We start from the raw sequence: 22,587 nt of genomic DNA, 5'->3' as shown, positions 1-22,587 counted from the left end.
AGTGAATTGTCCTGACCCAATATTGCATTTCGCTTCTGTTATTACCACGGTACATTGACGAAAACATATACTTTTATTCACAGGATAAAACAGTTGTTTTGTATCACTAATTGTCCAGTGCGATTACAACATACAATATTATTGTCACTGCTACATTTCTGTAATGCGCACCAGAAATTATTTCCACTACTAATTAATTACTGTTGAGCTCAAAGGTTATCTTAATAAACGGTTAACAAATGTGTATTTATGATGACGATTTGTGAGACTGGTAAACTTACCTTTGTTTGTACGATGGTCTTTCGTTCTACACAGTGCATTTCAAGGTCCTGTACCCATCCGTCGGTAAACTGTACCTGAGCTTGTTGCAATGACCTGAAGTTACTAAAAACTTCATGAGTGTATGCACTCACTCCAGGAACCGTATAATTATAAATCTGAGCGTGGTGAAAGTTGGGCAGCACGCTAACGTCTTTTGTCCACTCTGTGTGCTGGTAAGGGTCTGACCCTTTCACTCCTTTGATTTTTTTCCTTGTATCTTTTCTTTGCCTTTTCGTCGAGTCTGTCTTTGTACGGACCGGCATTGGTCTCCTTCGTTTTGTACATTCCTTTTTTGTGCGGCAAAGAAAAACCAAGAAGGTATTGGAACCGGAGAATGAACGTTTTGCGGTGCTGCAAATGCTTGCATTTGATGCGGTACTTGGATTGTTTTGCCACAAGTTCCCGGAATGCAATGCGCGAAAGTCACGTGATCTGTCAATCGCTATAGGAAAAACCATAAAGCCTTTGCATGAAAACAACTGCTTTGATGTACACTGCCTTGTTGGTAAGATAAGATAAGATAAGATAAGATAAGATAAGATAACCTTTATTAGTCCCACACGTGGGAAATTTGTTTTGTCACAGCAGGAAGTGGACAGTGCAAAAGTTATGAAGCAAAAATTAGAATAAAATAAGAATAAATACAGTACACAACTGTACAGAATAGAATAAAATACTATATACAGTAGAATAAAATAGAATAAAATATACAATAAGATAAAAATACAATACAAATGCTATATACAACTGAGTAAAAATACAACGATGCCAGAAAAGATTATTGCACATTAGTGTTATTGCACATTTGTGGATGTGTGTGTTTGATCAGTTGAAGTCTTTGTTGTGGAGTCTGACAGCAGTGGGGAGGAAAGACCTGCGAAATCTCTCCGTCCCACACCGTGGGTGCCGCAGTCTCCCACTGAAGGAGCTGCTCAGTGCTGTCACAGTCTCATGCATGGGGTGGGAGATGTTGTCCAACAGGGATGACAGCTTAGCCGCCATTCTCCTGTCACTCACCACCTCCACTGGGTCCAGAGGGCATCCTAGAACAGAGCTGGCCCTGCGGATCAGCCTGTTCAGTCTCTTCCTGTCCCCAGCAGAGATGTTGCCGCCCCAGCAGACCACACCATAAAAGATGGCTGAGGCCACCACAGAATCATAGAAGGTCTTCAGGAGTGGGACCTCCACTCCAAACGACCTGAGTCTCCGCAGCAGGTACAGCCTGCTCTGCCCTTTCCTGTAGAGGGCGTCTGAGTTATGAGTCCAGTCCAGTTTGCTGTTCAGATGAACACCAAGGTACCTGTAGCTGTCCACAGCCTCAATGTCCATACCTTGGATGTTCAGTGGTTGCAGTGGAGGATGTTTGTGCCTGCAGAAGTCTACCACCAGCTCCTTGGTTTTACTAGTGTTGATCTGGAGATAGTTCAGCTGGCACCAATCCACAAAGTCTTGAGTCAGTCCTCTGTACTCCTTGTCCCCATCAGTGATGAGGCTGATTATTGCAGAGTCATCAGAGAACTTCTGCAGGAAGCACTGGGTGGAGTTGTGGGAGAAGTCTGCAGTGTAGATGGTGAAGAGGAACGGAGCCAGAACCGTTCCCTGTGGGGCCCCCGTACTGCAGACGACCCTGTCCGACACACTGCCCTGAGTCCTCACATACTGTGGGCGGTCGGTGAGGTAGTCCAAAATCCAGGTAGTGAGGTGATGGTCCACTCCAGAGTTCTCCAGCTTGTCCTTCAGAACCGAGGGGAGAATAGTGTTGAAGGCACTGGAGAAATCAAAGAACATGATTCTCACAGTGCTCCCAGCGGTCTCCAGGTGAGCGAGGGAACGATGTAGGAGGTGAATGACGGCATCATCCGCTCCAATGCCAGGCTGGTAGGCAAACTGAAGTGGGTCCAGTGATGAGCTCACAAGGCGCGAAGCTGAGCCAGGACCAACCGCCCAGTGTCTTCATCAGGTGGGATGTCAGAGCCACCGGCCTGTAGCTGTTGAGGTCCTTGGGGCGTGAAGTCTTTGGCACTGGTACAACACAGGAGGTTTTCCAGAGCTGTGGGACTCTCCCCAGCCTCCGGCTCAGGTTGAAGAGGTGCTCCATCACACCACACAGTTGGTCCGCGCAGGACCTGACGACCCTCGAGCTGATGCCATCAGGACCCGCTGCCTTCTTGGCTATAATCCTCCTCAGTTCCCTCCTAACCTGGGTGGTTGAGAGAGACAGGCTGGAGCCTTGTGTTGAGTGTGTATTGGATGGTATATATGTATCAATCTAATAAACTTAAACCTACACCATCCTCCCTATTTTGGATTTTAAACAGTACATAGCGGAAACAAAAAGACTGCTTGGTCGAGTTAACCTCCTGAACTATCTACAACACATGGTAGAAACCTTAAATTAAGACCAAGAACACTAGAGGTGAGACATGATCATTAATTAATATTAAAATTAATAAATGACAGATTTAGTGATATTTTCATAAACACCTCCTTTCCTTTTTTTGTTCTTCATTTTCTTTAGTTCGTCTATAAGATTGCTAAACAAGGGGGAGGGTGCATCCGACCTCCTCGGCTGTAATTGGTCCAGCCCAGAGTCGATCATGACCAATTGGCCAATCCAACACCTTTCATTATATATACCCTTCCTAAAAAAAAAAAAAAAAAAAAAAAAAAAATTCCATCGGCCCATAAAAACAAAAAATCGCCAGCGGCCCACCGGGCAAATGCCCGGTATGCCCGATGGCCAGTCCAGCTATGTTTTTATGCTTTAGTGCTTCATCGGTCAGAGTTCAAGGGTTAAAAACACTCCTGTGAAAATGTTCAGTTACAAAGAGTGAACATGGGTGAAAAAGCAGCCGAAGTCCAAAGAAGAAGAGCTTCAGAAAGCTGGAGAACTGTTGCTCAAGAGCACTTTAAAGATTGAAAGAAAGTAAATAAAACCAAAGAGGGGTGGCTGAAAATATGGTGCAAATGGAAAAGAATGTGTCCCTGTTTGTTTACAGGTGCGTATTACTTGTGCAAGCTCGCTGTCATTACTGTAAACAAAGGTTATTATGGGAAGGCAGATTTTAAGCTCGAGTTTTTTCCTGTGCCCTGAGCAGGAAGCAGCGTCATGATTCTGAGTCGTCACATCATGACTGAGCCCAAGATCATCAGCTGAAGCACCTTTAAACTCAAACTGTTAACTGTCTCCTCCCAGTTTTTTCAAGTGGTCTTGTTTTAGGTTGCACCCCTCAGTCGCTGTAGTACCTGTGCAGGTAGGCCAAACTGAGTGCGTTCCAATAGACCAATTTGCTTAGGAAGGTATCAAACTGAGACGTGACAGGAAGTGTCTGCGGTGTTCCAGTTATCCAAACACCAAGAAAAGGAGCTTCAGTACTTCCTTTAGCATAGGGTACATGCTGAAGTTACTGTGTTATTGTGCCACATGCATTTACGCATTCATGGCTTCTGTGGGTGGAGCTAACTTGTACTGACTGAGCGTGAGCTCTGAGTGTCAGGACAAGGCCAAAGACATTACTGAGCATCCAAGTGCAGCTCACGCCTTCCTTCAACTATCACAAACACAACAGCCATGACTTTTTTTTCTCTTAGATTTTGTTCAATTTGCAGTAAATTGTGTGTCACAGACTTTTTAATTCACAGTTGGGCGACTCAGTGAAATATTCTCCTCCTGAAAGTGAAACTCTTGGAAATATGTTTGCGAGTGTTTACAAGTGTCTTCATGCGGCTGCAGTCATTGAATGTTCCTTCTTCTTTAAAACTCCAGCCTTTTTATTGAAGGATAGTTTTCACATCCTGTTCTCGTTTATACGAAGTAAACTGCAGGAATCTTCTGGATATTATAGTTTCAATACGGTCGACATCTAGCATCATGTTGTGAAGCACAGATGAATGTAACACATGAATTATACTTCTTACTTGATAATAATAATATTATAAATTGAATAAAAACGTTTTTTTCTCTAGAAAGATCAAAAATTGCCTCAACATTAGCTGTAACGTCTTTTCTGGTATCACCCTCAGCATGTATCTGTACAGTACACAGGTCCGATTCCGGCCGAGCAAGGGGCGGAGCTCACCATGGGCGGAGGTCGGAGCGAGACCTCGGCACTGACCGGGACGGGAGGGCGGCGGGGCATGGCCACTACCCAAAATTCCCAGCGTCCCAACACCTGCTGCTTCTGCTGGTGCTGCTGCTGCAGCTGTTCATGGTGAGACACACCTGCCTTACCTGGTGCAAAGATACCTGTGGTCAGTGCTGCCCTTAACATAAGATAAGATAAGATAACCTTTATTAGTCCCACTGGTGGGAAATTTGTTTTGTTACACCAGAAAGTGGACAGTGCAAAGTTACAAAGCAAAAATTAGAAAAACTCTGGAATAGGATAAGAATAAGATACTGTACACAACTGTACAGAATGGAATAGAATAAAATACTATATACAACTGAGTAAAAATACAACTTTGTCAGAAAAAGACATCGTGTGTGACTGTGCTGTTTGTGCGAGTTTGTGTGTGTGCGTGTTTCCTGTCTGAAAGCTGTTTTATCATGTCAGTCTCACTGTCAGGAATGAAGAGGAGAGGCAGAGGTGGAGGAGGAGGAAGAAGATACCGGACACAAAGATGGAAACCATACCAAACTGTGAAGCTTGGTGAGTAGCCACGGTCGATCGTTCTCCGCTCGACCTCAAAAACATGAAAAACACTACTTTTTCTGCACTGCAGAAAAATGCCACCAGGGGGCAGTATGACCTCAGCTGAGCTCAGCGAGCCGTGAAACATGTTGATGGGAGTAGTACACAGTTTGGGAGTAAGCTGAGCCTGAATGTGCGTTTTATTTACCTGCAAAGGAAAAGTGTTCAAACACACGTGTGGTCTGACCGTGCCTAAATCAGTTTATTCTGCATTAACAGCTCTAGGATCTTTACAGACTCTCAGTGTTTAGCCTCGCACCTGCAGTTAAGTCAGAAATATCCAAATATTCATACGTTCAGTTTGATATCAGCTAACAGCAGACCACTAACATACACAAATGAGCAGATGAAGATGAACAAAGCTTTCCCCGCTTCTTCCTCAGCACCAAACCATCGTTAGAAGAGATCCGGCTGTGGTCTCAGTCCTTCGACAAGCTGATGAGGAATCCGGCAGGTCGAAATGTTTTCCGGGAGTTCCTGCGGACAGAGTACAGCGAGGAGAACATGTTGTTTTGGCTCGCCTGCGAGGACCTCAAACAGGAGATGAACAAGAGCGCCATTGAGGAGAAAGCTCATTCCATCTATGAAGACTACATTTCTATACTGTCACCAAAAGAGGTAGGACTGTTTTTCAGCTGGGGTTACACCTGTGGTCACTGTTTGGAGGACCAGTGTGCGAACTATACAACAGCTGCACAGAGCTGTAAGATGTAAGGTCTAAGTCAGAGCCGTGATCGCTCTGTTACAAAAACACTGGATACAGGTTCTGACACCAGGATTCACTTCCTGTTTCCGCATTCTCATTGTTATCATCGAAGGGACCAACTTTAGACTTTTTGGGGAAAAAATCCTTCATTTCATCCCAAACACTGCAGAAAGAGTGCGTATTTCTCCTACATTAGCTTCTAAAATCCAGGTGTTTACAGGTGCACCCTACAGCCGTACGTCTTGGATTTTCAGCACTGGCACTGTCAGTGTTCGGGGTTTTTTTCTCTAAGGAGGTAAAGAAAAGATTTAATTGATTTCAGCAGTTGAAATGACAACTTACAGCACGTTGGACCGACTGTCAGCACCACCAAGTCTGAGGCCATGCTTCTGGAGACTTCTCTCCAACCTCTGGCTGTGGAGGAGCGTCTGCTCTGTGACTTCTGAGTCAGCTGGTCTGTCGGTCGAGCCACACCCGTGGATGTGAGCTGTGGGGAGCAGAAATGTGTCTTCAGTTATCATTTTTGCTTCTGACAGTTCAAAATGAGTCAAACTGTATTTCCATAACATTTATCTAGATAGCATCAGAGAGAAAAACAGAAAAGTTCCCAAAAGCAGGTTTAAAAGGTTTTTAGCTGCTTTGAGAAAGAACCCAACGAGGTGTCAGACTTGACCACTTTCCTGGGAATTCTCCAGATGTTAAGATTTTCTCATTGTGAAAGTGGAGGCTAGTGTAACCCACGGCAACATTCAGTCACTTGCGTGTGTGTTATTGTGGCTGCTTCATTTCATCAGTGCTGCAGGAATCACACCGTGTGTGACTTTGGGAGATAAGATTCACGCCTAGCTGTCTGCATTTCTCACCTTGTGATGACCTCATGTATCATTTAGAGAACATCCCATTATTCTGTGAGGTTTGTCCTTTCAGCTCTGTTCATACATGAAAACATAAAATCATTATTCTTTCATTTTACTGCACATTACTCTCCTCGCAGCTTCACGGAGACAGAATGAACCACAGTATTTAAGAGTTTCATGAAATATAGGAGGACAGACTTTCTCCATCCATGGTGGAACTATTTGGAGTTACTTTGCTACTTAGAAACACCGGGAGGAGACGCAGGTCCCGTTTGGGGCCAGGAAGAGCAACCAGTGTAAAAATCCAACATGGAGCTCTGCACAGTGACTCGAGGAGCAGCTGAAACTCAGATTTTTCAATAAGAAAATTTGCTTCCCGTATCATGTAGGTGGGAATGCACCCATAAGCATTTTGGTGCAGTCCATTGTTGTAACTGCGGCTGTCAGAAACTTAGGATTCTTTTAATTGAACAAATTGGTAATCAGTTATGGAAGTTACAGTTATCGTACCATAATTTCTTTATGTAGCTTAGAACACATGGCTGACCAAAGTGCTGTACAGCAGAAGTATAAAAAGTACAATAAATAACTAACAATAGAATAACAGTGTCAGTTACCCACTGAGTCAAGGGCCAGTGAATAAAAATGAGTTTGGTTTTTTTTGTGATTAATATTTTATTGTATTTTTAGAACACTACAGTCCACTGTAGATACAGATTACATCACATAAAAAAAAGCATCAGCATAGCAGCAGAACAGTAGAGAATACAAAACCAAAATGAGGGGGGACAAATAAAACAAGAGATAAACAAACAAACAAACAAAAAAACCACACAGCCAGCCTTTGACTACGTGGGTCTTACTGCATGCCACACTCTGTCATCCCTGAGAGTACTTCGTCAGTATTCCAATGTCTGTCAAGCATTGAGTAATATTTAGAGACTTCATGACCTCCCCCAAAGATTTTTTTGATGTAGCTAAGATATTCAATAGTTGGAGGTGGTGTGGAGGAGGAACCAAATGTTTTGAGCAATAACTGCTGGAGCTGCAAGTACCTCCAAAACTGACTCTGTGGCAACTGAAACTGTGCTTTAAGGTCATTGATGGACTTGAGAATTCTCCCCTGACAAAGGTCTCCAAGAACAAGTATCCCTCTCTGGACCCACAGTCTCTAGAAGAACAGAGACTTATTAAGGCAGAGTTTGGGATTGAGTAAAAATTAGTTTTTAAAAACCACCTCTGAAGTAGACCGCCTGACGTGAAGAGGAAGAGCTTCAGGGTCTCCTCTAAGTTTCAGCTGCTCAGCTGACCGGAGTGAACGTATAAGGCACACATCCTAACGTTTCATCATCATCATCAGGTGACTCCTCCAGTCTCAGCTGACTGCAGGTTTCAACCTTATAAACAGGACATTTGCACAATGACTGAAACTAGCAGCACTGAATGAACAATGGGCTGGGAGGTCAGTTCCTTGAGTGACAAAACGTTTCTCCCACTGAAAACCTCTAGATGAACAGAATCAGCCTTTTGGGATTTACTTACCTGGATGACTGAGCATCAAGACATCCAACGTTGTTATTGTTATTTCCATGTTAAACACATGTGGCGACAGTAGCCTGAGTTGGGTTTAGCAGCAGCTGTTCAATGCTGTGTGACGGGTGAAGAGTCTCCCGTGAGCTCCTATCAGTCACGTCTCCAGCTCCAGGTTGGCTGGCTCATTAGTCACACTCTTTCTTTATGCAGTGAAACCTGAACTGCTTTGTTGCATCAAAGTGTGTTTTTCCCTGCAGGTGAGTCTGGATGCTCGGGTTCGAGAGGTGATCAACAGGAAGATGCAGGACCCGACGCCACACACCTTTGAAGACGCCCAGCTGCAGATCTACACGCTGATGCACAGGGACTCCTACCCACGATTCCTCTCCTCCAACATCTACAAGGCGATGGTTCACGGCGGTTCCCGTACGCCCTCTGAGTCCTACTCCTAAACATCTTCATCCAACCTGCGCTCCGCCTCCATCCAAATCTTTTAAGCAGTCATCACTCCATCCTCAGCTCTTCCCACGTACTCGTCTTCATCGTCTCTCCACTTCCTGTTTTCTTCCTTTTAGTCACACTCCTGCTCACTTTATTCTTCTTTTGTAGTCACCTTCTCTTAATGTGGAGATGATCATTTTGAAAACAAGAAAGAAACCCTGGAAACAGATTTACAATGTTTATAAAAATCTATATATTTTTCTCGAATTTGAAATCTTAATCAGGCCTTTGATGTCAGTTTGACCTTTTTATGTGCAGGATCAGAGTGTCACCATGAAAAAACTTTATCCTCAACTTTTCCATGAAGAAGAAAGAAAAGCTCCCATTGTGCATGTTTTATAAAAGTGCAGTGATTAAAAACTAGCAGTTAAATATTAAGACAAACTCCTGGCCAATAGTTTCGGCTCAGCGAGGCTTTGAGCTCAAACAGATGAATTTTAATAGCAGTGAACTTATTGATTTTGGGTGATTTATGAGTTTTACTTCACTGAAATCAGACTGAGCTGATCCCTGATCCATCCCTGCCTTCCTCCTTCTCACGGTTCTCCTCCGCTTTGGTTCATGTTTCCCACCCACTCCTGAGGGCACCAGCGAGTGACACTGAAGTTTTTCTGGGACGATTGTTTTTTCAGTGGGAGAAATATTCATGTGTGCCATCAGCTCTTTGTGGATTTTTACCAGCCTTGCCCCTTAGCGTCTCCTTTCACAGAGCCAGCTGACTCCTCCACCTCGCGCTTCAGGAATGATGCGGCTCAAAGAAAAAGATGGATGCTGCGTCGTTCCCTTTCTCTGTTGTTGAACTGGAAACACGACGCTTCCTCAGACGCTTCATCTTTGGTAGTTCGCTGGATCGATGACTTTACTCCTGACCACAGGGGGGCGCCGCTTCCTCCAACTACTGATTAACAAACGACCACATGAATATTTTATATCACAGAACCGAACGTGGAACATTTCACCTACTTTTGTTTGTCGTGGTCTCTCCTCATCCTGGTTTTTCCAGAAGAGGATGACCCAATGAGACTGATTACACCCAACACACGCACACACACACACACACACACACACACACACACACACAGAGCAATAAAAACACTGGAGTTTAGAAAACACACACACAGACTCAACACTTTCCTTCCATTAATGGTCAGAAAGACACACATTTGAGTTTCAGTGTAAACGAAGCTGCTGTGACCGTAATGATGATTATTATTAATAATTAGTCTGCAACCAAAAACTACTATCACTGAGAGATGAAATGTAGAGAGTGCAAAGCTGCAGGTGGACGTTTGTGTTGTAATAAATGAACATTGTGTCTGCCTCGTGTCGCAGAGACCACAAGAAGGAGGTGTTAAAAATGACACACAGGAGGTTTTGTTTGTGCGGGTGGAGAACGTTTCACTGTTTACGACCAAGAATAACGCACAGGTGAAGTTGGAATTTTATCTTCTTTAAGTCAGACGTACACCGCCATCACGTGTGGCGTTTATGGTCGCCACATCTGTTTTTTTTACAAATTTATAACAGGCCCTGTTAGTATCACACACACACAGACACACACCGGGGCTGCCTACCTGGGCGTTGCTGCTGCTGCTGCTGACCTCTGCGACCTCTCACTTTTGACCTCACCACTGTCTGTGGCTCCTGATTAGCTGCAGGAGGCCACTGGGCTCATCTGTGGTTGGTCCATTCAGGAAGGGGGGCGGGAGGAAATCCCAGGTGCAAAAAAGCAGCCCATGTTGTGAGGCAGACGCTTCCTGCAGTGCTTCATGGGAATGCTGGTGTTGTAGATGGAGGCGAAGACCACAGGTTCCAAACAGGAGATGCCTCCGTCTTCAGCGGACCGGTCACGCGATGCATTTCTCTTCGTATTGTTGATGTTATTTATTTTCTATTTTGTTAAAACTGTGATTTTAATTGTACAAATATAAAGAGAAAACTGAAGATCCAACGAGAGGCTGCTTGTTTTGTGACAGAAATGACCTGAGAGGTCAGACAGCGTTCACACCTGTGTTAACACCAAGGACCGAATCTCTAAAATCTCCCAGGCTAAAACGTTGTTATTATGATAACTGACCAGCACCAACACACACACAGATTTCATTAACCATGTCAGGGTGCTAGCTCGCTGGTTTCCCATGTTCTGATGGTAGGATTTCTTTCTAACCTTCGGTCTCGATGACGAGGAAAACCTACTGATCAACGGTGACTGCAGGGTTGGTGAAGTCGGGCCAGCTGATGTGATGATGAACCTGAGGGCTCTATGCTCGCCACAGATCACCAACACGTTTATCTGACTTTGTGGTAAAGTCACAGACTTCGCTTTAATCTGTGACAAATCGTCCATCAGGCTGTGGGACAGGAAGCTTCGATGTTTCCATTGATACCGTCTAAAGTCTCACAGCTTTAAACAAACAGCACCGAGTCCATTCAGACGCAAAATAATTCAAATCTTTAGATGAACCAGTTTCTGCTGCTGTCAGATTATTTTACCATTAGATTTTATCTTTTCCAGAGGTGCTGTACTTTTATTTATCCTCATCATCTGATAAAGCATCTGAGCAGGGGGCGCTCACAGGGATCATTTGATAAGAAACAAGACTGACGTGACGTGTCAAATACCTTTTTTATGAGCCCGGCTTAACAGAGAAGGCTGGTAATCACGATACCTGTTATCTCTGACTGGGGTTTTAGATTTTAGTCCAAAAGGTCAGGATATATAGAACTTTAGGTCACGGTTAGCTACAGAGCTAATATAAAATCATCAACACAGGAAGCAGGAGGGTAAGGGTTAAACTGTTCCCAGTAAAGGTCACGCTGTGTGAAGGAAGGAGACAAACACCATCGTACGACAGGAAGAAGCTTAAAATGAAGCAAACGTGTCCGTCCACCGCTCGAGGTCAGTCACTAATCTGCTGCTGCCTGGTTTGAATGACTCTGTGAAAGAATCCTGATCCTCAGTGTCGTGTCTTGGACGAGGGGAATTCTTTGGAGTCCAGGACACAACTTCTTTGCTGCTGGGTTAAGGTCAGACACTTTCTTATAAACAGTTCTGAGAGCACAACAGGAGCCAAGAGTACAACTCAATAAAGTTTCCATGAACACAGAAAATAATGAACCAGCTTCCTGAAATCTATCATCTCAGACTTTTTCCATTGAGCACCGATTATGTTCTCTCACAAATAGACCTGTGAAAAGATTCATTTGTACATCTTTTTCCTGTGTAATTTGCAAGTTTTTAAAAATGTAAACTGTTAGTTTTTTCATCACATGGAACATTCAATCTGTTTTCTCTGTCTCTCTTCATGCTCATGTATGGGAAGAGCTCAGCGGTGTTTCCACAACAAACACAACAGGATCCTTCTCCGCTCTGCTTTCCCACCACTCTTCATCCTACCCGTCAACACACTTCCAAACACCAGCAGCATTTAGAAAAACAGCATGAGGCCTCTGCTCTTTGTTTAAGTATTCTGTCTTTGGCTGGAAGCTTGGTGGAACAGTGTTAACGTCCACATTTATTTAGACGAATACTGTTTAACTTCTCGAAAGTGAGCGTGTGTTGGTCTGTCCAGGCCAGGTTAGATATGCATCAGACTGCCACATCACAGATCTGTTTAATCTGCCTATCAGCCAACCAGCCTCATCTGTTTAGACTTGTCCTTGACATTTTGGGGCATAAAGCTCCTTTCGGTTATAGCCTGAAAAAGATTTGTGAAGTCTCGGTGGAAAAACCTTTCCTGAGTCTGTGTGAACATTTGTGTTGAATTTGAGGCACTGAACACCTTCAGGGGTGATTATAACCAGGATTAGCAATCACCAGGGTTCACTGGTACTGTAACCAGTCAAGTAGAGGAAGAAGGTTTGTTGTCACTCGCTGACTGTTTTGCACAAACTAACGATGGGAATTACAATCCATTAAATAGAGGATTAGAGTAACTCTGCAAATAGTGTGAGGATAAATTAATCTCATTTTCACTGACCGACAGTGAAGATTAACTGTGAAGGAATGGAGAGACAATGCTGGTACCTCAACGCTGCACGAGGTCATTGTTCGTTCGTCTCGATGAGCTTAAAAAAAAAAAAAAAAAAAAATCACACTCAGCTAAACAACCATCAAGATTTTTTTTTTTTTCTTCAGATGGCACATAAACCAGCCGAATCCTTCTCAGTTTGTATTAATCACAACATTTTTCAGATTGGAAGCCAGTCCAGCCTACATAATGACTGAAAACACAACACATGGTCAGTTATTAGAATCAAACCCAAGTGCTGATGACATCATACTGCCACTGACTCAGTCTAACAAGTCTTTGGGGAAATTACAGTGAGAGAAATCATTATGTGATGAAAGTTTTCCCACAAAAAAAGAAATGGTCTCTGGTTCATTTTAAAGAAGACAAAATATTCTGCATTAACTCGAAGCTTCAACTCTCACCACAGACTTTTCATCGACCTGACAGGAGACTGGCGAGGACAGTTCATAATACCCCATTCTGGTTCTTCGTCTTTAGCCAGTCCTTGGTTCTCTTGGTGCTATGTTTAAGGTCTTCCTGGAAAACCCACCCACAACCAATCTTCAGCGTTCAGGTTGAGGGGAGGAGGTTCTGGTCCAAGATTTTAATGGTACATGGCCCTGTGCTCTGAAGATGTCCTGTACACGCAGAAAAACAACTTCAAGCATGTTTCCACCTCCATGCCCGACGGTGGGGATGCTGTTCTTTGGGTCATACGGTGGGTAGAGCTGAGTTCCATTTTGGTTTCATCTGACCACAGCACTTGCTCACCCGGCTTTCCTGAATCATTTAGATGTTCACTGCAAACGTCAGATGGGCCTGCTTGAACATTTCAGTCCATCGTCTTGTGATGATCCTCTCCACATGAGGCAAGATCTTGCTCCAGACCGAGAGCAGCTGATGACCATTTTAAATTTCTGAATAATCAAATGCAATGCCTCACCAAGTTCATGGTGGTCGTCGTTTACTTCATTCCAGCCTTGGGCAGGTCTACGGTGGGAACCGGCATTCTACCTGGGTTGTAAAGGATCAAATACTTATTTCACCCAATAACATGACATCAGTTTTGTCTAATGTGTTTCTCTAGATTTTTGGTTGATATGCGTCTCTCCATTCAAATGAAATTCTAAAAGAAAGACTGCTGATTTCTTTGTGGGTAAACTTCCAGGTTCAGCAGGGGGCAGGGATGGTTTCCCTTCTTACTGATGATGGTGATTTCTGAAGCCAAAACAATAAAAACAGCGATTCGATGGTCTTCATCCAAGAGCAGCTTTAATATGTTCAGCACATCATGGCAAAGAAAGGCATACTGTTTCTGTGAGCTGTGATTTGAATCTGGCTCAAAGCACCTTCAGAAAATAAGTCTCAGTCATCAATACAAAACCAATTCAACCAATGGACAACATCAGCTGGCTTTTATCTCTCCAAATACATTGCAGCATTTAGTTTGATATATAAAAAGAAATTACACCAAACAAAAAAAAAAAAAAAAAAAAAAAAATCAACTTCAATAACTTCAATTTGCTTCTTGACAGAAGAATAAACGGCCAAGTTTTCTTCAACAGAACTGAAAGACAAATACAAAGAGAGAGACACCCCAATCAGCCCCAATGCAGAGAAACCTGAAACAGTCAGAAACAGATCAAACTGTCAGTGTCACCTGGCCCTAAACAGAGACTATGAATCTCAGTACCTCAGAAATCAGAGGCAGAACCTCAGTGGAAAAAGGTCAAAGTGTGGTGGAAAAACACACCACAGAGCTAACAAACAAATGCAGATCTGGTAACTCAAATCTTTTCACTTTGAGCGGCTTGAGGCAGCTGTTGTTGTGATTTGGCATTTTATAAATGCAAATGAATTGAACTGAAGCTTTGCTCTTCTCATTAATCACCTGCTTCTCCAATTAGTTGCTTCACTTTGACCTGAGTCAGCAGCTAAATCAGCTAAGTCGGGGGTGAGAGGGTATGGTAAGAGCAGAAGCTCAGATAAAGAAGGTTAGCATGCAGATAGAGCTGAGAGGAAGAGGGAGAAGCTGTAGTTCAGCCTCTGCTGCCACCATCTGGAGGCAGAGGCTGCAAACCTGAGCTCAACCATTCAAAGCAACAGACAGTGCGCAAGACAAGTGAACAAATGCTCCACAAAAGAGGAAGACCTCAGAGAGGACTCATGGATGTACTGAAGGAAGGAGGGTTGGTGTGACTGATGTGGAGACCTCTAAGAAGGTGAAGGGTGATGAGGAAGAGGGTAGGTCGATTAGCTATTTGTCAAATATTTGCAGAAGAGAAACTTTTATATGGCCCTAAATATTTCCAAGACAGCGCCGTGTGTAACACTGATCAGTGTCAACGCCATTTCACGTGTCCTGTGTATTTCTCTGTAATATCAGAGTCAAGGACCTTACCTTCCATCGGTTGCCGCAGTCGTTACACAAAACAAAAGTGGTCATGGGCTCATCAGCGCTGCGGGTCTGCACCTGAACATGAGAATGAGGTGGTGAAAACTGGTCAGAGAACAGCGACCATCAGCCTGAAGATGTGCTCGTACCTGCGTGTACGTGCAGCTCTTTCCATGACACTTGCTGCAGATAAACATGTCCGTCTCAGTTCCTCCAACCTTGGAAAGCTGATGCTCCCTGATTGACTCTTTTGTCAGAGCCTCTCTCATCTGCTTCAGCTCTGCACTCGCCATTTCCTGCAAACACACACACAAAATGCTTCCTTCGACCCACTGACTCCACTCCTTTTTGTAGTTATCCAGTTTACATTCATACAAACCAACGCTGCACAAATGGGGATTCTTACTGTTTCACTCTATAAGCTCAGTAGGCTCTTGACCTCATCTCACTAACGTGAAACTAAAAAGAATTACTTCCTATTTAGACTTTCTGAATAAAACAATATTAGGCCTATAGATATTTTGACAGAGACAACTGTTTTCTAATTTAGGCTCTGTAAATCACCACAATCAATTTAAAATGAAACAACTGAGATGCAGGTGAAGTGCAGACTTTCAGTTTAATTCAGTGGTTTGAACAAAAAGATTGCATAAATGTCAGGAACCAAAGCATTTTAATGCAATCAAACACAAAACAGAAAAGTAATCGGACAAATTACATATAATAAAATGTTCATTGCTAATACTTGGTTGAAAACCCTCTGCTGGCACTGCCTGAAGTCTTGGACATCACCAGATGCTGCTTTTTAACGCTCTGCAGGCCTTTACTGCAGCAACTTTCATTTGCTGTTTATGGGCCTTTCTGTCTGACATTTAGTCTCCAACCAGTGAAACGCTCAGTTGGGCTAAGATCAGCTGACTGACTTGACCACTGAAGAATCTCCCACTCCTTTGCTTGAATAAACTCCTGGCTGTGTGTTTCGGGTCTTCTGTATTATGAAACACAATGACTCTGACTGCATGTAGCTGTATGTGAGCAGGCAGTCTGTCTCTGAACACCTCAGAGTTCGTTCTGCTGCTTCGGTCACATCATCATAAACACTCGTGTCCCAGTGCCACTGGCAGCCATGCAGGTCCAAACCATCACACTGCCTCCGCCGTGTGTTACAGATGATGCTGTATGCTTTGGATCACGAGCCGTTCCACGCCTTCGCCATACTTTTCTCTTGATCTTGGCCTCATCTGTCCAAAGAATGTTTTTCCAGAGCTGTGCCGGCGTTTTTAGATGTTTGTAGCTGATCGAGCCTTTCTATTCTCGGGGTTTATGAGTGGTTGCACCCTGCAGTGAACCCTCCGTGCTTACTGTCATACAGTCTGCTCTTTATGCTACACTTGGGTATCGATACGCCTTCCTCCTGGAGAGTGTTGTGACGTTTGGCTGACGTTGTGAAGAGGTTTCTCTGCACCATGATTCCATGCATCCACCACCGTTGTCTTCCATGGACGTCCAGGTCTTTCTGCCTTGCTGAGTTCACCAGTGCTTGCTTTCTTTCTCAGGATGATTTTGTCACTCCTAATATTGCAGCAATTTCTCAGACGGGTTTTTTCTGTTTTCGCGGCTTGTTTCAGAGCTGCTTTGACTGCATGATGTCTATTCACAGCAAAATCTTCCAAATGCAAGAAGCAAACATCAAATCAAAACTTTATCTGCTTAAGTGATAATGACATAACAAAGGAACTGCCCACACCATCAAACGGCATTTTAGTCCGTTGTCCGATTACTTTTGGTCGCTTTAAAAAGAGGGTGGGACATGTTAAGGAGCTGAAACTCTTAAACCCTTCATCCAGTTTCAATGTGGATACTCTTGAATGAAAGCTAAGAGTCTGCACGTTATGTCCATTATACAACTGTAACTGGAATATGTTAAGTAAAAAAAATAAAAAAATAATATATATGGATCTAACTGTATAAGTAATACATTTACACTGCACTGTATCGTGAAACTCCACCCCTGACCCGTATTTAAAGAGGAAGATGCACTGACCTCAGCAGTCATACAGGCGATGCGATGTGGCGAGATGTTTCCACACAGTACGTTGCGGCGCAGTTCTGGGTTCTTCTGGTCTTTCAGGTTGGAGATTCGACTTCGTAGACGGGTTTTATATTTCATGTCTGTCGACTTAAACTCCTGGAAGATCTGTGCACACGGCGAGCCGTCAAGGACCAAGACTGTGTGCGAAATGTGTTGGAACTGGAAAAACGTGCAGAACATTTATTGTAGTGCTGCATGTGTTCATTAATACTGAAGCTTTTATGTAATCATGAATGAAATCTGCTCTAGTAAAGCGAGATCCTTCCTGTGAGGACGCTCCCTCTGACACTGTTCAGTGGTCAAGTTTCAGCAATAGCAACACGAAAGGATATGTTCTTCGATTTGAGCCGCCAGGTGCTCGCAGTCCACTCTGATGGCCTTATGGTCATCTAAAACACAAACACCGGTTAGCTTCATGCTCGTAAACAGCACCACAAACACCGACTATCAACTCTGACAGATTCCAGGTGAGGAGTGAACAGGAGATTACTGAAACACAGATTTCTCATTTAGACAGTGATACGATCAGATAAATCTGATCAAAACTCCTCCAAACAAACTGTGACAAGAAATAAAGTTTTACAAGCTTTCTTTTAGCCTTGCTGTCGGATTGAGCAGTAGATTGTTCCAGTTCTGGTGTAGTATATGCTATTCTAGTCTTCCTAAGTATAGAACCTCAGCCTGTTGAAACCTGAGCTTATATGTCTGAACTCTTCTGGTCAAATGAGGCAGGGTTCAGAGTCTGAAAAGGTCCAGACTTCAACATCTTCTCACCGTCCGTCTGCAGCGCCACTACCAGCAGCTCTCGACACTTGCTTCTCACGCAGTCCGTAGTTACGGGGGCGGGGGGGAAGGAGGTGACCTGAGAGAGGGTGGTGGTAGTTGGGGAAGTGGGGGTGGATGGGGGCCCCTCAGAAGATTTACTGCTGAGGAGGAGGTGGAGAGAGGAAGAGAGTTCTTATTCAAGTGAAACTTTCTCCTGATCGCAAACATGTAAACAAGCTGACGCCTCCGACAGTGACGCCGTCAGGGTGCAACAGACCCTTTTTCACTGCTGCCATAATCCTTGGAGGTGGATGAAGACCTGACCGGAGAGCTGTCCTTTTTCTTCTCCTCTGAACCATCTGTCAGATAAAAGCCAACAAATGACTGCAGCCATAATTCTACTTCCTGTTTGTACACTCAGGATTACGGTTTCTAACACTTGATGATGCAACTTAAATCATGCGAACTGACAACAGACACCTGGAGGCACATTATATGTCACGTTTCTGTTTTTCTTTACCCACCCAGCAGTTTCTTCCAGGACTTGATGAGAGTTTTGGCTAAAGTCTGAACTTCTTCATTTGAACTTTGTTTCCTCACAGCGTTCACCGACATACCCACTCTGGTAGACTACACACACACACACGCACACATGTGAGTTTCTGCAGTGATTTAAATGAAAATGTTCACAGCAATGACAAATGGATTTGGTCTAATGTATTCATAAACCTCGTGGACTTTAATCTCACCGGTGTGTTACTCCACACTGAAAGTAATAAACACCGAGTCCTATGTTACCTTCAGTTCAGTTAAATCAGACACGCAAGTGAATTTCAGGCTTTTTCGTATCGTCATATTTTTTGTGCAGTTGCTCACCTGCAGCGTCTCCAGAGACATCTTGATGTTCTTCAGTTCTCTCAGCAGGTCCAGAGCACTGTCCTGTAAACAGAACCACCACTTTATTATACATACTTGTTTACTTGATCTAAATAAACGTGATGTGAAAAAGTGTAAGAAGGTTTCTGTCTGAATGTTAAAAAACTATTAAAGTTTGTTCAGTAAAGCTTCACATTTGAATCTTTGTGCAATATTATTTTTCTTTGGTCAGCACACCTTTACATTCAGGTGGAATAAAAACACAGCTAATATTTCTTTTATCTTTTACCTCTTTAATAACAAACAAAGTTTCACCGAGAACTCGAGCAGCTGCATGACAAGACGACAGATGAACAGAAGAAAGTTCAGTACAGTCAAACAGCGCAAGTGCAGCACAAGAGAGTAACAGCAGAAAGCAGGACAAGACTGCTCAAAGAAGTCCTGCCATTAATTAATGCTTCAATCTTAAATATGATCAACCTATCTCTAATAATCGGCTATGTACCACAGGCCTTCAAGCTGGCTGTAGTTAAACCTTTACTTAAAAAGCATCTCTAGACCCAGCTGTCTTAGCTAATTACAGGCCAATCTCCAACCTTCCTTTCATATCAAACATCCTTGAAAGAGTAGTTGTCAAACAGCTAACAGATCATCTGCAGAGGAATGGCTTATTTGAAGAGTTTCAGTCAGGTTTCAGAGCTCATCACAGCACAGAAACAGCTTTAGTGAAGGTTACAAATGATCTTCTTATGGCCTCTGACAGTGGACTCATCTCTGTGCTTGTCCTGCTAGACCTCAGTGCTGCGTTTGATACTGTTGACCATAATATCCTATTAGAGCGATTAGAACATGCTGTAAGTATTACAGGTACTGCACTGCAGTGGTTTGTATCATATCTATCTAATAGACTCTAATTTGTACATGTAAATGGAGAGTCCTCTTCACACACTGAGGTCAATTATGGAGTTCCACAGGGTTCAGTGCTAGGACCAATTCTATTTACATTATACATGCTTCCCTTAGGCAGCATCATTAGAAGACATAGCATAAATTTTCACTGCTATGCACATGACACGCAGCTCTATCTATCCATGAAGCCAGGTCACACACACCAATTAGCTAAACTGCAGGAATGTCTTAAAGACATAAAGACCTGGATGGCTGCTAACTTTCTGCTTCTTAATTCGACCAATATCTCAGCACGAGACAGGAGGACAGAGGAAGGCTTCACAGCTCCTCCTCACTGACATTCAAGCTTCAAAATGAAACGTCTAATGGATTTTAAAGAATTTTATCCAGCTCAACTGACATCAGTCTGTCAGCAAATAAATCGGGTTACTACAGTTTCTCATAACGGTTCCTTGAGTGATGATGGGGATGTAGAGAAGATATAAAACAGGAAGTGGTTGTGGGACACGTTGCTGATGGTAAATGATCCTCCTGACATCACAAACACAGAGCACGTGCTCTGCTCTGACAGCTTAAATTCAAGCCTACAGTGTGCCTCTCCGTCAGTCCAGCCTCAGAGGTCTGTCTGCATCATGCTTAACTTCACACGTTGGTCACATTTGGAGTTCAGGAAACTACAGTTTGAATATTTTGTGCGATGTAATGACATCACTAATCACCTGACTGCAGGTGATTAGCTCTGAGCTGATTCCAGGTGTGTCAGTTTCAAATCTGGACTGTGCCATGATTTCAAAGTGTTACCTTCCTCGCTCATCATCACCTGTCGGCTGCTTTCACTCACCATGCTCTTCTTCTGCACCATTTTATCCAACTTCCTGGCGATGCGCTCCACTTCCTGATCCTTCACCATGTCTGCGGCTGCCTCTGCGTCACTGCGCTGCGGAGGAAAGCTCCATGGATGGAGCGCAAACTCTTCTCCGCCCTCTTCTCTCCTCTCACGGCCGGTCGTTGTGTGCGAGGCATTGTGGGAGATGGAGTCTTCTTGTCTCTCCAGGCTAAATTTCGTCTTCTTTTTCTTACTTTTATTGGCGGTTGGCAAACAACAAAATGGCGCATTACCGCCTCCAACTGGTGTGGAGTGTGGACTGGACCGTCGCTCAAAAAAACCCCAAACAAACAAATCCTCCCGAACAGTTTACCCTCTTTTACAAACTGGAATAAGGCCTGATAACTTTCACTTCTTGGGTCCTTTTGCAGTAAATCAATAAGATCCAGTTTGATTTTCATATCACTGAGGTTTTGTGTCAGTTGTCTTCTCTCCACCTGATACTTCTAATATAACATGTTCCATAGTTTCTTCTCCACAGTCGTCACATTTCCCTGTATTATGTTTCCTTATCATGAGCAGTGTAGTGTTCGAATCAGTATGTCCATTCTCGATATGACCATCGTCCCCTCCTTTCCTCCTCCCACTGTTTTTGCCATCTTTCCTTCATTTCTTGCCTTACCATACTCTTTATCTCTGTCTGACAGAGGCTAATACCCAGGTCGACTACCCCATATTTCTGCCTTCCTTCGCAGCTCTATCTGCCATTTCGTTTGCTCTGACTCCACAGTGAGCTGGAATAAAAACACAACTGTAAGTCCCATCATGTGTATTCTGTAAAGTGTTACTGAACCTCTGTTAGGACATCTGCTCTGCGTTGTTTTAAATGCACCTGTGCAGAGTCTCAGTGCCTGATTCTGAATATGGTCTAACTATGAAAGGGTTGTGTCTGCCGCTGAATTATATGCTACACATAATCTAACACCGATTTGACCAATCCAGTGTACATGGCCCTCAAAGACTTCCTATCTGCTCCCCAGTCCATCCCAAGTAAACAGCTCATTATATTTATTATCCATTATTCCCTGAATGTATACAGCCCATGTTACCCTTTCATCCAACCACAATCCAAGAAACTTACATTTAGTCACTCTTTCTAACTCCTGACCATACAACTTAAGTTTGACTTCCTCTCCAACTCTTTTCCTTGTAAAATCATTGTCTTGGTCTTATAAACCGAAAATTTAAAACCCCATTTAAACGACCACTCTTCAGCTTTTCCAGTTGCTCCCTGTAGTTTCTTTACAATAAACATTTTTATTGTAAAGAATAAAAATGTTTTCCCTCTCCATCAAAGTGAAACCCCCATCCCACCCTGTATGTCATTAAACACATGATTTATCATTAAAGGAAATAACAAAGGCCTCACTCTGCTCCCTTGATGTGTACAGTTTTCTACAGGAAACCTCTCCAAGTGAATCTTCCCAATTCTCACTTGTATTTGTCTTCCCCTTAAAAAATCCTTTGCCATCTGAACATCCGCCCACTGATACCCAGTTTCCTGACTTTAATTAGAAGGCCTTCTCTCCACAACATGTCGAAGGCTTTTTCTATGTAAGCAAACACCACCACTACACTCTCTTTGTTTATTTGTGCTTTCCTGACTTCATGTTTCAAACACAATACTGGATCCTCTTCTGAAACCACTTTGATGTTTAGATATGTATCCCTTATTTTCTATATGGTACATGAATCTTTCACCTATCATTCCCTCCATTATTTTACAGATATTAGATGTTAACCCTTGTATGGTGTTCGGGTCTGTGAGACCCATGCCATTTAGAGGCCGTTGCCCCTTTAGGCAGTATATACCATCAAAACCTGCAAAATATGGTATAAGGATATGTACACTTGATTAGAACTGATTTTATTTTTTTTATAACATTTTATTGACAAAAAACGAGAAGCACATTAATTCATAAATGTGATCGAACAAAGGTAAAAGGAAAAAATTAACCATGTTTGCTGTTCACATGGCTCGTAATTGGGATAAAGTAAACATCTGTTGAGTAATTTAACATAAAATTGTTTGATAGTGT

At 43.3% G+C, this 22,587-nt stretch overlaps 2 protein-coding genes across 13 annotated transcripts in view; one reads left to right on the top strand and one right to left on the bottom strand.

The window, feature by feature from the left end:
* rgs19 (regulator of G protein signaling 19) overlaps window positions 1–10,551 on the top strand; it is a 36,173-nt gene extending 25,622 nt beyond the window's left edge. For 7 of the 8 annotated variants that reach the window (XM_039604493.1, XM_039604491.1, XM_031753063.2 and 4 more), the window contains 4 exons: window positions 4,360–4,532; window positions 4,878–4,973; window positions 5,399–5,633; window positions 8,369–10,551. In XM_039604493.1, coding sequence (XP_039460427.1) covers window positions 4,360–4,532; window positions 4,878–4,973; window positions 5,399–5,633; window positions 8,369–8,563 — 699 coding nt within the window. In that variant the 3' untranslated portion in view covers window positions 8,564–10,551. The remainder of the gene's footprint in view (window positions 1–4,359; window positions 4,533–4,877; window positions 4,974–5,398; window positions 5,634–8,368) is intronic. The other variant, XM_031753064.2, reaches the window with a different exon arrangement.
* A 3,324-nt stretch (window positions 10,552–13,875) lies between these two features.
* Window positions 13,876–20,695, bottom strand: tcea2 (transcription elongation factor A (SII), 2). 5 transcript variants are annotated; one of them, XM_039603967.1, is made up of 10 exons: window positions 20,468–20,695; window positions 18,754–18,816; window positions 18,402–18,507; window positions 18,155–18,236; window positions 17,887–18,038; window positions 17,445–17,501; window positions 17,065–17,219; window positions 15,170–15,316; window positions 15,027–15,098; window positions 13,876–14,247 (listed from the first exon to the last, which is right to left on the bottom strand). In XM_039603967.1, the coding sequence occupies exons 1-10, from the start codon at window positions 20,570–20,572 to the stop codon at window positions 14,227–14,229; spliced, it is 960 nt and encodes a 319-aa protein (XP_039459901.1). In that variant the 5' UTR covers window positions 20,573–20,695; the 3' UTR covers window positions 13,876–14,226. The 5 variants fall into 5 exon arrangements, with proteins under 5 accessions (XP_039459901.1, XP_039459903.1, XP_031608920.1 ...); XM_039603969.1 differs by having other exon boundaries at window positions 13,876–14,192; window positions 20,468–20,693; XM_031753060.2 differs by having other exon boundaries at window positions 20,504–20,691.
* Between the last annotated feature and the right edge of the window lie 1,892 nt (window positions 20,696–22,587).

This window comes from Oreochromis aureus, linkage group 20 (genome assembly GCF_013358895.1).
Source record: "Oreochromis aureus strain Israel breed Guangdong linkage group 20, ZZ_aureus, whole genome shotgun sequence".
Lineage (NCBI taxonomy): Eukaryota > Metazoa > Chordata > Actinopteri > Cichliformes > Cichlidae > Oreochromis > Oreochromis aureus.
This window is presented reverse-complemented; position numbering and strand designations above follow the sequence as displayed.

Bases quoted from the DNA above. Each gene is read 5' to 3' on its own strand.
- tcea2 (XM_039603967.1), bottom strand. From the start codon at position 20,572: ATGGTGAAGGATCAGGAAGTGGAGCGCATCGCCAGGAAGTTGGATAAA. The intron at 18,817-20,467 runs GAAGGTAACACT...TTCTGTTTACAG, and splicing joins GACAGGTGATGATGAGCGAG to GACAGTGCTCTGGACCTGCT. The intron at 17,220-17,444 runs ATATCCTTTCGT...CGCCGTGTGCAC, and splicing joins GGCGGCTCAAATCGAAGAAC to AGATCTTCCAGGAGTTTAAG.